This window comes from Scardinius erythrophthalmus (genome assembly GCF_964197995.2).
Source record: "Scardinius erythrophthalmus genome assembly, chromosome: 6".
Lineage (NCBI taxonomy): Eukaryota > Metazoa > Chordata > Actinopteri > Cypriniformes > Leuciscidae > Scardinius > Scardinius erythrophthalmus.
Window position 1 is genome coordinate 7,525,646 of NC_138226.1, and position 11,173 is coordinate 7,536,818.

An 11,173-nucleotide genomic window follows, 5' to 3' on the forward strand; every position below is an offset into this window, starting at 1 on the left:
CCCTTTCTACTTCCCATATTAATCATAAAATTAGAACGAAACGCGAAATAAAACATTTTTATTAAACATGATCAAAGGGCGCCCCCTCAACCACACGTTTAATTACTTGTCAACCTGATTATTAGATTGAATTTATGATTTTTGTCGACCATTTCTGGATTGGCGGGGGGCGGGAGGGTTGCGTTACGTTCCAGTCTATGGTTACGTTAGGGAAGTGCTCAGCTGCTGGCGCGTTGATCGAAAATGAAGCGGTCTAAACCTCTGGTGCACAGGGACGAAAACGGAGAAAGGAAGAAGATAAAAAATAAAGCTCAGTATAGAGTAAGTCTTCTCATCTTAGCTATTAAGATTACCAATGAAAAAAAATTACTTAGTATTGTAGCCTACATCACCTAATATTGGACGTTTCATTGCTGTCACTAAGCTATAGTTTGCTAGCTATAGTTACTTTGAAGGTGAATAGAAATGGCAGAAACAACTGTTAATATTTTATTATTTGAGATAGAACTAAAATAACTTAAATATTTACATTTTGTAGTGGTACATACATGATCCATAATAGCACATTTGTTTGTAGAAGGTATAGTTAAACCAGTTTAATGGTCATAATTTGCTTAAATTAATCCAATTTGGTAAATATCCTTGAACATTCTTTGTAGAATTTGTGTAAACAATTTACAGTTGATTCTTCAAGTCATAATTTGCTTGTTGAAGTGTTGGAGTGACTATTAGAGCATTTTTGTTTGTTCATCAATGAACATTCTTTGTAGCATTTTTGTATGTGCAATTTATTAGAGTGTATCATTAAGTAATATTTTGCTTGTTGAAGTGTTGGAGTGACTACAGGTGAAACTCGAAAAATTAGAATATTGCAAAAGTTCATTTATTTCAATTATTCAACTTATAAGGTGAAACTAATATATTATATAGACTCATTACATGCAAAGTGAGATATTTCAAGACTTTGTTATGGCTTACAGCTTATGACATATCAATTCATATCAATTCTAATTTTCTGTGATTTTGAATTTGGGGTTTTCATAAGCTGTAAGCCATAATCATCAAAATTATAACAAATAAAGGCTTGACACTTATCAATTTTCTTATTTCTTATTTTCTTATAAAGAGCGGGGGGGATGGGGGGATGGGGGGGCGCAAAAACTCAATCTTGCCTAGGGCAACCAAAGGGCTAGAGCCGGCCCTGAGTAGGCCTATATAAACGGAAATAATAGCAAAGAGGACCTTCAGTGACAGCTGACTTTGTCTTTTGCCTGATTTTTAAAATGTTAGAAATTTCTGGCAGAAGTAGGAACGTGTGAAATCTTTTTTACATTTATAAAATTAACCTCTCCCTTCTGTCAGGGCACCATAGTAATTTTTCTTTTAAAGTGTTTTTTTCTTTTTCTTAAATCTATATGAAGAACTGAGAGGCCTGAAGACATTAGAATCTAGGGATCATCTCAAAGTAGAAATGTTAATATTTTCAAAACTACTTTGTGCCGTCAATGTCTGAAATATATATTATGTAGAGGGGATACTGAGTCCCAAAATGTGTTAAATATAAAATAAGGGTTTCCTCTGCTGTAAAAGCCCAAATTATGTATAAGCATAACTGTTGCCTTGTTTGAGAAAGGTTATTGCTAAGTGACTCTTGGCTTTGCTGTGCCCATTTCATTCCCTTTGCGTGCAAAACTTAATTAGCATTGGAATATCTTTTACCCTGTTAACACTGAAGAAACAGAAACCAGAAGAAAGTATCAAGGAGCAGTTTAAAGGTGCACTCAGTACTTTTTTTCCTCATTAAAAATGTTTTACACATAAGTGCATGAATAATACTTTTGATTAATACCATTATAATGACGTTCACTCATATGAGATATGAATGATGCAGACGTTGGCTTCAATTAAAATATTTAACATCCCAAAAATTACACACTTCAGATTTAAAGAATGACAAAATGAATGAAAAGGTATGTTTGTTAATCAGTTAATTTGGTTTAATGTAGAATAACAAATATTAAGTTAGTATGGCAGTAACTCATTTCCACATTAAATGGACAGAATTATCATTATATGTGAATGACCGTGACCTTGAAATATTATCAGCACGTAATTGCGACTTGGACTGCACTGCAAACTCAAATTTGAAACATTTCCCAGATTTTTCACACACGTGTTTCTGATCACAGTTCATGTTCATGAACGCAGACCCTAAGGTGTGACAGGAAATGTCTAAAAAGGGAAAAAGAGACCCAAAAGGCCAGTTTCTCTTGTCAGCAGTTCTTTATGGTGTGATATATGGAGGTCAGTAAGTCTTTGATACTTTCTCACCATTCAGAAGTGCAGGGAGGTCCCGTCGAAGGGTCCAGGGACAGTTCTCATTGTCAGCGGTTCTGGACAGACTGCCCACATCAAATAGGCCTAGATCAATTTTAAGAGTTGGTCTGCTCAGCAATGTTCCCTAATTTTTATTTTTTTTCTTGCTGAGCAAATCATATTTTTATTGGTACTCTTCTAAGTACCAGACCCAAGCAGTGTGTGCTGTGCCAACTAAAGACTTTTGGAGAGTTTCATAGCAATAACTTTTGTAACAAGATCTCAATATATATATATATATATATATATATATATATATATATATATACTTGTGTATTATTGTGTAGATGTGTATTATTTAACAAGTAATTATATGAAAATGTTATGTATTTAATATTTGTGTATTTTATTTATATTTGTATAAATTGTAGCTCTATCGCCCCCTCGAGTAACATGTTAAAACCAGAAGCATAGAGTCGAGTATGTTTTGTAGAGTATGTTTTGGGCCACAAGTGTTGTGTGTCTCCACATAAGATTTCTCACAGCTTAAATTCTATACTCAGAATAAATAAAAATGTAATATGGAACACTGTAAACTCGAATAAGTTGACAAAACTCAACAAAACAAATTGAGGTAATCAGTTACATCAAATTTTTTAAGTTAAAAAAACTTAACTTGCTCTTAACTTGAGTATAGAGTAAGCAAATTCATACATTTAACCTAGAATTATGATGTAATCTCAATTTAAATATTTTGTATATATCAGTTCAGTAAATGCTAACTTGTTAATTGGTGACAGTGCTTTGATAGCATTAGCATAGCATAGCAATTGCTGAATGAGTACTTCAGTATAGAATGTATATATATATATATATATATATATATATATATATATATATATATATATATATATATATATATATATATATATATATATATCTGTTCTCAAACCAAACTCATGCTCCACTTGTCACATGATGGTAACCCCCCCAAAAACAATGAGCATAGCAAAACATTAAACACTACTAAATCTCCCAACTTAACATTAATCTTGCACAAAAAAAACATTATATAACACTTAATTTTAGCATTTACTCTCCCTTTAATGTGTCATGGCAAAGCATGCTGGGAAATACTGTAGAAACCCAAGCCTAGTTTCAGTTCAGTTTAAGTTTGTCTAAATTAAAATAAACAAGTTCATAAAACTCAAAACAATAAAACAATTCAGATCACCTAAAATGTGTCAGTTTTGTGAACTCAAAAGAAGAAGAAAATTCAAAGTACTCATAAAAGTTAATTTGACTAAACTAATTTGTGTAATTTAAGTTTACCCTTCCCAAACCAAATAATTATTTTGAACATCAGGGTTTATAGTGAATTTAAATCCTGTCTATCCATTCAGAACTAGATTTTACAAAAAAAAAAAATTGTCTCCTTGCTGTGCAGATTTTCTTTTGGTCTATATGGAAGCAACATCAGATCATCAACTTAGAGGGATCACTTTTGCTCATCGTCATAAAATGAATATATCAGCCATTCTTTCCCTTCTCATGAATAATGGATGTCAAACTGCTCAGTAATGGTGCGTAAGCTGATTTTAAATGGAGAAACTGTAGTCAGGCCTCACTGAAGTGCTCCTCTGGTAGTCATTACAGGCCTGTTTTGTGAAGTCAGTGATATGTTTTGGGGAAACTGGCCATCGGTTTGACGCAGGGCCAGATGCTGAATGAGCAGAGACGTCCCCCCCCCCCCCCAACCCCCCTCCCAGCAGCTCTAGAGAAACGGAAACAGGAGATTTACATTGCCGCTATGTTGTTTGATGGCTCCCACATGTCGCATAATTTCAACAAGTTAAAATATGAGGGCAGCAGGACAGACTGATTGTGGGAGCATTTCATTAGCCTCGGTTACAGTGGCTCTTACCATAAGATCCGCAAGCCAAGACAGGCTGGTCAATTTATGTCACAATAAATAATCCATTTCATGTTAATTCTCCCATAAACCCCCTGCCTGTGATTACGACGACCCTTCACGTACATAAATTTGTTGCAGAGTAATTTTTCTTTGGCCAGCAGCATCCGACAGCATGACATAACATGGGTCAGCACTCAGTGGATAGATTGCCTATAGCAGTGACTCTTAAACCATGGGTCGCAGGTCTGTTCTGAGAAAGTCAAGGACAGCAGGGAAAAGGAAAAAAACTTTCTATTTGAGAATAATACATCTAATCATGCATAGGATTGATATTGTTGACACCAACGATGCATCCAATCAAAGCTAACGTGGACAGGTGTGAAGCCCTCAACCACAAAAGCCATTAACAAGCCATATAATTCATAATTAATTAATATTATTTATGTATAATATATTTTAAAATATATATTATTTTATATTAACAAAATATAATCATAACAGACAGAGGTCTTTTCTTCCATATTGTTATGTGAGTGTTACAGTTTATTATAAAAAAGTAGGGCGGGGACTTGGTTTTATGCGTCAGTTATTGATTGGATGTTGAAATATGGGGGAGATGAACATGAGCTTGCAGAGACTAAATGATTGGAGAAGTCCTGCATAAGTCACAAGAGAGAACTATTTTATATTTTGATTAAACATTACGAGGTCAATAAATAAATGAATAAATAAATGCTGAAACATTTGCATGGACGATTTGTTCACTGTAAAATCAATAACATGCATTTAGAGGGTGGAATTTCATTTAATGCTGACCAATGTTATTTCATTGATTTATATCTTTTCATTGTCATATATGATTGATACTGTTGATTTTTGTTAATATGTTAAAATACAATTTACTTTTATATTTTCACTTGAATTCTAGTTAGTTTTACTGATTTTGTTGTTTGTGTCATTTTTACATTTTTTTTTAAAAAAGAGTCAGTTTTAGTTTATTTAGTTGAAGTATCACAATTAATCATCATCATACATATATATGTATGTATGTATGTATGTATGTATATATATATATATGTTTGTGTGTATATATATATATATACATATATATATACTGTATATATATACATACACATATGTATATATGTGTATATATATATAAATTACAAACTTTTATGTTAGATGCGATTAATCAATTTGTCAACACTAGTACTTCAAGTTAAACTAAAGGAAAATGAGAAATTTTGCTTTAGCAGCTATAGCTGAAATAAAATAAAAATAATAAAAACCTATAATAATAGATAATAATATAAATAATAGAACCTTTTTTTGGTTCTATTTTAATTCAGTCAACATTTTGTTTCAAGTAAAAAAAGAATTGTTATGGTTTTAGTTAATAATAAATCCCTTGATGCCAACTTTAAACTTGAAAATGGTAAAGACTACAAAGTTACGTTTTATATAGAATAACGGGCACTGATGAATCATGCACAATAAGAGCAGGAACATGCATTACAAAAAGTAAACAGTGTCAAATACATTTCATGTTCCTTTAAAACTCTCTTACAGTATGTTTTGTGGTATTTGTGGGCACTAAACATGCTCTCTGTCGTAGTCTGTACCTGTGCTGGTGGACGTGGGGTCAGCAGCAGCTCTCAGGAGCGAGTCTGTAGGACTCTATTACTGTAGATCACGGGCCCTGTACTGACCCGCAGCATCGAGAAGCATAAACAGAGACTCTCTCTCTTTCCCTGACAGCAGGAATGCTTCACAAATCTAGTTTGGACTGGCTCCAGGACTGCTCTCTATCCAGGGACCAATGGCCAAAGGAAGACGAGGGGAGTTTTCAGGTCAGGAAACCCGCTTGAAAACAGTCATTGTCTTTTTGTAATTCCCAAATGTGCTGTAGAAATTACACATTTTAACCTTAAATAAGTAAAAATGGTCGGTTTTGATTTCAGAGCAGTCCTCAACCTCTTAATAAGGATGCTATGACACTTACGTGTAAATAAAAATAAATACATGTCACACTCGAATAAGATTAAACATCTTTACTTGAACCGAAACACAGTGAAGAATTGTTCTCGTTTGTCTTGGAAGACAGAATGTCTGTTTACAGATCTAATGACATTAACAATGCGTACAAATATAACATGGACATGTCATCAGCCAGATGTGTGTAACAACAGAGTTATAGACTGAATAATGGACTCTGAAGCAGTATGTACAGTTTGTAGCAGTTTCCATTGCATGACACTTTAAATGCAACGTCTTCCCAAGAATGACATTAAAGATCAAGCATATCTAAGAGAGAACAGAACTACAGGAAGTATCACGTAAAATGCTTTATCTTTTTTTTTAAATGAACATCATTCAGAAAGCCCAACAGCTTGTTTTCGTCGTCCACGATAATGTTACACTCCTAGTCTTGGATCATCTTGATGTCTTTGTGCTTCTGCCAAAAGGATTCTCTCTCTCTTTCTTTCTCTCTCTCTCCGACCACACTGTTCATTGTTCTTCCGAAGAACGTTTAAACCTCCTGAGGGGGAAATTCAGCGGAGCTGCTGTTCGTGATGAGAGTGTGTTTGTTGCCTTTGTACGCAGAGAGCTCAACGTAGCGCTGCGTCATGTCAAAGCACACTGGCATCTCCGTGGCTCTCCACCTCAACGGCCTCCCTCCCGTTCATCCCTTCCCACTTTGATGGGCAAACGCTGCCCGACACTCGCCAACCCTTTCCCAACAAGTATACAAAGCAATGTAAAACCAACATTTTGTTTGTGCAAAGGCAACATTTTGTTTATGAAAGTAGAACAACAATAAAACTTAAAGCAACAATTAACTAAAAAAAACAAACAGTCTCAGCCAAAAATGAAAAAAAAAAAAAAAAAAAGTACAATAGTGCAATTTTTCAGATTCATGACCCTCTTCTCCTCCTCGGGCTTGTCCGTGTGGTTTTTCCGAGGACAGTTAGTGGCGGCTCCGTCTCGTGTTGCTCTTGCCTGAGTTTGCTCGGCTCTGCTCTCGCAAAAGCTGGTCCCAGCGCTGGCAAACACATAAAACATTAGTCACTTCCCATTGCCCTCCGCATCAGGGGCCTCTTTCCATACGCTCATTCAAAGGCTCTACAGTGTTAGATTTTATGTCAGCTGGTCAGAGGCATAGAACACAGAAATTAACAATACTTTATTCCATGCCAAAGTTTGCAAAATAAAAACATATGTCCTTCCTATAGACATTATGGCCAAAAAAAATAATAATAATGATTTAACTGCATATATGTAATACTTTTTTGTATGTAGGAATGGATTTTTATGTATGTGTGTATATATATATATATATATATATATATATTTGGACACTTAAAATATATACATTTTTTATATAGGCTATATACACACACACACACACACACACACACACACATATATATATATATACATACATATTTCTTGACTCTATATAATTTATATATATATATTTGGATACTTAAAATATATAAATTTTGTTATATTAGATTCACATAAAAGAAGTTTGTTTTTTTATTATTGAAAAAAAAAAGAACTTTTATAATTTTCAAAAATAAGTCAAAGTTTATATATATGGCCACAAAATCTAGAAAGGAAATGTTTTTCTTCTGCAATCTTTGATTTATTTATTTTCAATATCAATAAATATACGAATAAAATTCATATATTTTCTGGTTGTGAAATCTCTATACCTGTGGTTACTTTCTTAGGATACTTGAGTGAACTTGAGGTGAACTGACTTCACTCATCCACTAAAAATCACCTTCAGGTCGGTTGATTAAAATGTATTGAGCAAAACTGGTTTCTAAAAGTATCATCAAGCATCATTTGATTGCAGACCCTACTTGATTTGATATTTTGCATGTCATGCAATGACATTTAGATATTTCAAACTTAAGTATCTAAATAGTTTTTGGGCCGCTCTGTGTTTTGGGCGGCGTATGTTATTTCCATGCGTTCATATCATGTACCTTCACTTTCCGTCCCATTTTGTCTTTCCACTTCTGTGCAATGGATCCATCAATGAGCAGCAGTCTGTTGGAGAAACGATTGATTATGACATCAGGAATATAATCCACAATATCCGATCAATCACATCAATCAAGCTTTACCTGGACCTTTCCTCGTTTTCATAACCCATGATGATGTATTCCTCATTGGCTGCTAGTGGAGGACACAGACACCCAGAGTTGTAATAAAGAGTGACGATGTCTCGAGGGATGTTGACCAGAGAAGACTTCAGAACGTCTTTGACCTCCACGATGGCGCTCAGGTCATGGTTTCTAGTCTTTATTTCTTTCACTCTTGCCCGGATGACTGCAAAGAGAAACAGTGAAAGCGTGTCCAGTTTTTAGCATTACAAAAAGCACTTTCAGTTTTAACTTGCTGTTAAGGAAAGAAAGAGATTGTGTAAGAAATACAAAGCAAAAAAAAAACAAAGTAGTTTGAGACTTTCGAGAACTTTACACGAGGAACAATTGCAAAAATACCACCCAGGCCTTACCATAATTGTAATTGTTCTTTGAATATGTCTTTTGACCAAGTCTCACAGACTTGCATTTGCACCGATCTGTAAAAGTAAAGGTATTATATTTATTTATTTTATATCTAAAGAGCAAAATAGACTATACAACACTTATATGCTATACAATATTCATTCTGAATTATGCACTAAAACAAAAAATATGCATATAAATACTGTAAACAGTAATGATGCTTAAATAGTATACCATTAGCTCCTTTGCAGTTGGCATTGTGTGAATCCATCGGGAAGTCTGGGTTTCCCTCTGTACAAGAACCAGAAGTTTAGTGTTCAACTTGCATTTCATTCTTTTCTTGATCTAAACTATCAAGTTTCTAGATATTTATTCTAAAATAAACCTCTTTAAATCTGCAATATTAAACACATTTTCAAAACAAAATATCAAAATAATTCTTACCAGGATTACATTTTGAAGGGTCTTGATAGTAAGGATTATCTTTAGGGAAGAAATGTTCAAGGATTATTTTCACGGAATTTCACTGATGGTAATGATTACAGATATTAGAAACAATAATACAGTAAATATTATAAACTATACATACAATTAATAATCAACCAATTATTTGAATATAGGGTGAATCCATGTAAATTGAGCCACTCTGGAGACTGAAATGACTGTCAAAAGTGCTGAATTCACCTTTCAATATATAATATAATATAATAAAGTATATAAATATAAACTGGTCCACGTTTTGACATTGAAACTACAAACAAATGTTCTCCAATTTACCTGAGCTCATCCTATATATTAATAATAATAACAATTATCATAATATTTACACATTACATACTTTGCATACAATAAAATCTGTATCTACATTATATAAGTACATTTATAAAGGATACATTTGTGTACATTTTGCCACTGAGATGACTGTCAAAAGAATTTTCCGTATATAAAAATAATAATACATAGAATAAATAAATAGCATAAATCATAAATGACCTGGCCCCTCTGCCTTGACTATGGCCTCAGGTGAGATGCAGACTCCTCGGTCGTACACGGGCAGCTCCTCGCAGGCCAGACTCTCCGGCCACGTATGGTTGTACTTCTTCATGACCGGCTCGCAGCCGCACTTGGCCCGCTCGCACACGGACTTGCAGGGCTTGATGGGGTCGTGCTGGAAATCGATGGTGCATATGGGCGCGTACATGGCGCATAGGAAGAACAGCAGGTCCGGGCTGCACTGGGTGCCCAGGAGCCCTTCAAACTGCTCGATGGCGAGCACGGCGTTGGCCTGCGTGCTGTGATGAAGGTGGTTGGGCATCTTGGTCATGTTCCACGGCATGGACCTGCACATGGGGATGCGGATGGGCTCGCAGGACGCGGCCGAGGTGCCTCGGGGGATCTCCAGAAGACAGGCGATGGCCAGGACGCAGATGAACATCTCGTAGGAAAACATATTTTTGTATGTGTGTGTGATAAAACAAACAAACAAAAAAAACCACAATTGAGAGAAGAAGCTAGTTATGATTCACCAAGGACATGCGGAGATCTTCTGGAGAGCTGGAGACTCTTGCGCGTAAAAGCTCCCCAAAACAAAGTTTCTCAAACTAACTTCACCATACTGAAGTATTGCATCAAAAACACGGATAAGGGAATCTCATCGTTTTAAACTCTCGCTGAAATGGAGGTGAAAAAAAAAAAAATTAAAATTCTCTCGTGGAAATGGTGACGCGCGAGATGAGTCGTTGGGTTCCTCGCTTCAGGAGCGCGCGCTGGTGAACTGATCTCTCCTCCAGCTCCTGCTGACAGAAAGCGACTGGAGGAGGAGGAATAAGAGGAGAGGAGGTGGGCTGGGGACAAGAAGAAGCACCTCCTTCTCCATCACTTCAGTCTCCTGTTGCGCCATCAAACATACGACTGTTGACTTACTGCTGCCGTAAATTACTTTAGCCAAGATAAAAGCGCTATTTGAACAAGTAAAATAGTACACAAATAGAGTTGTGGACATAAGGTGGTGTTAATTTAAAGGCAGACTTCTAATAAACATCGGGCTGTGTTTATTAGGGAACTACAATAAGGTAAAAGCAATTAGAACTCACGCTTTATGTTCTTGTAGTCCATTTACAAAAGCACGTGCTGATAACTTTAGGCTTAATGAACTGATGGTTTTACTGACAATAACTGATGGTTTTACTGACAATAAAATATGGAGACATTTCTAAAACGCTTTATTGCTAATAAAATTGCATCATGATACAAATATTAAGGGCACAAATTTTCATTAAAATCGTATACATCCGTTTAATCAACTCGTTGGCTACCTGAAGGCTAATTTGCCAAGGAATGTTTTTAGCAAAGCAGTGTTTGATTTCTGAGTACAATGAGTGTGTTGCTAATGTGTTGTGATTGTTTTAACATTCATTTC

At 35.1% G+C, this 11,173-nt stretch overlaps 1 protein-coding gene across 1 annotated transcript; it reads right to left on the bottom strand.

Annotated features, from left to right (window-relative positions):
• Window positions 1–6,267: 6,267 nt before the first annotated feature.
• On the bottom strand, window positions 6,268–10,567 carry frzb (frizzled related protein). The gene is made up of 7 exons (XM_081367760.1): window positions 9,748–10,567; window positions 9,199–9,237; window positions 8,989–9,045; window positions 8,763–8,828; window positions 8,371–8,575; window positions 8,230–8,293; window positions 6,268–7,274 (listed from the first exon to the last, which is right to left on the bottom strand). Exons 1-7 carry the CDS (start codon window positions 10,202–10,204, stop codon window positions 7,200–7,202), a joined length of 963 nt encoding a protein of 320 aa, XP_081223886.1. The 5' UTR covers window positions 10,205–10,567; the 3' UTR covers window positions 6,268–7,199.
• Window positions 10,568–11,173: the final 606 nt, after the last annotated feature.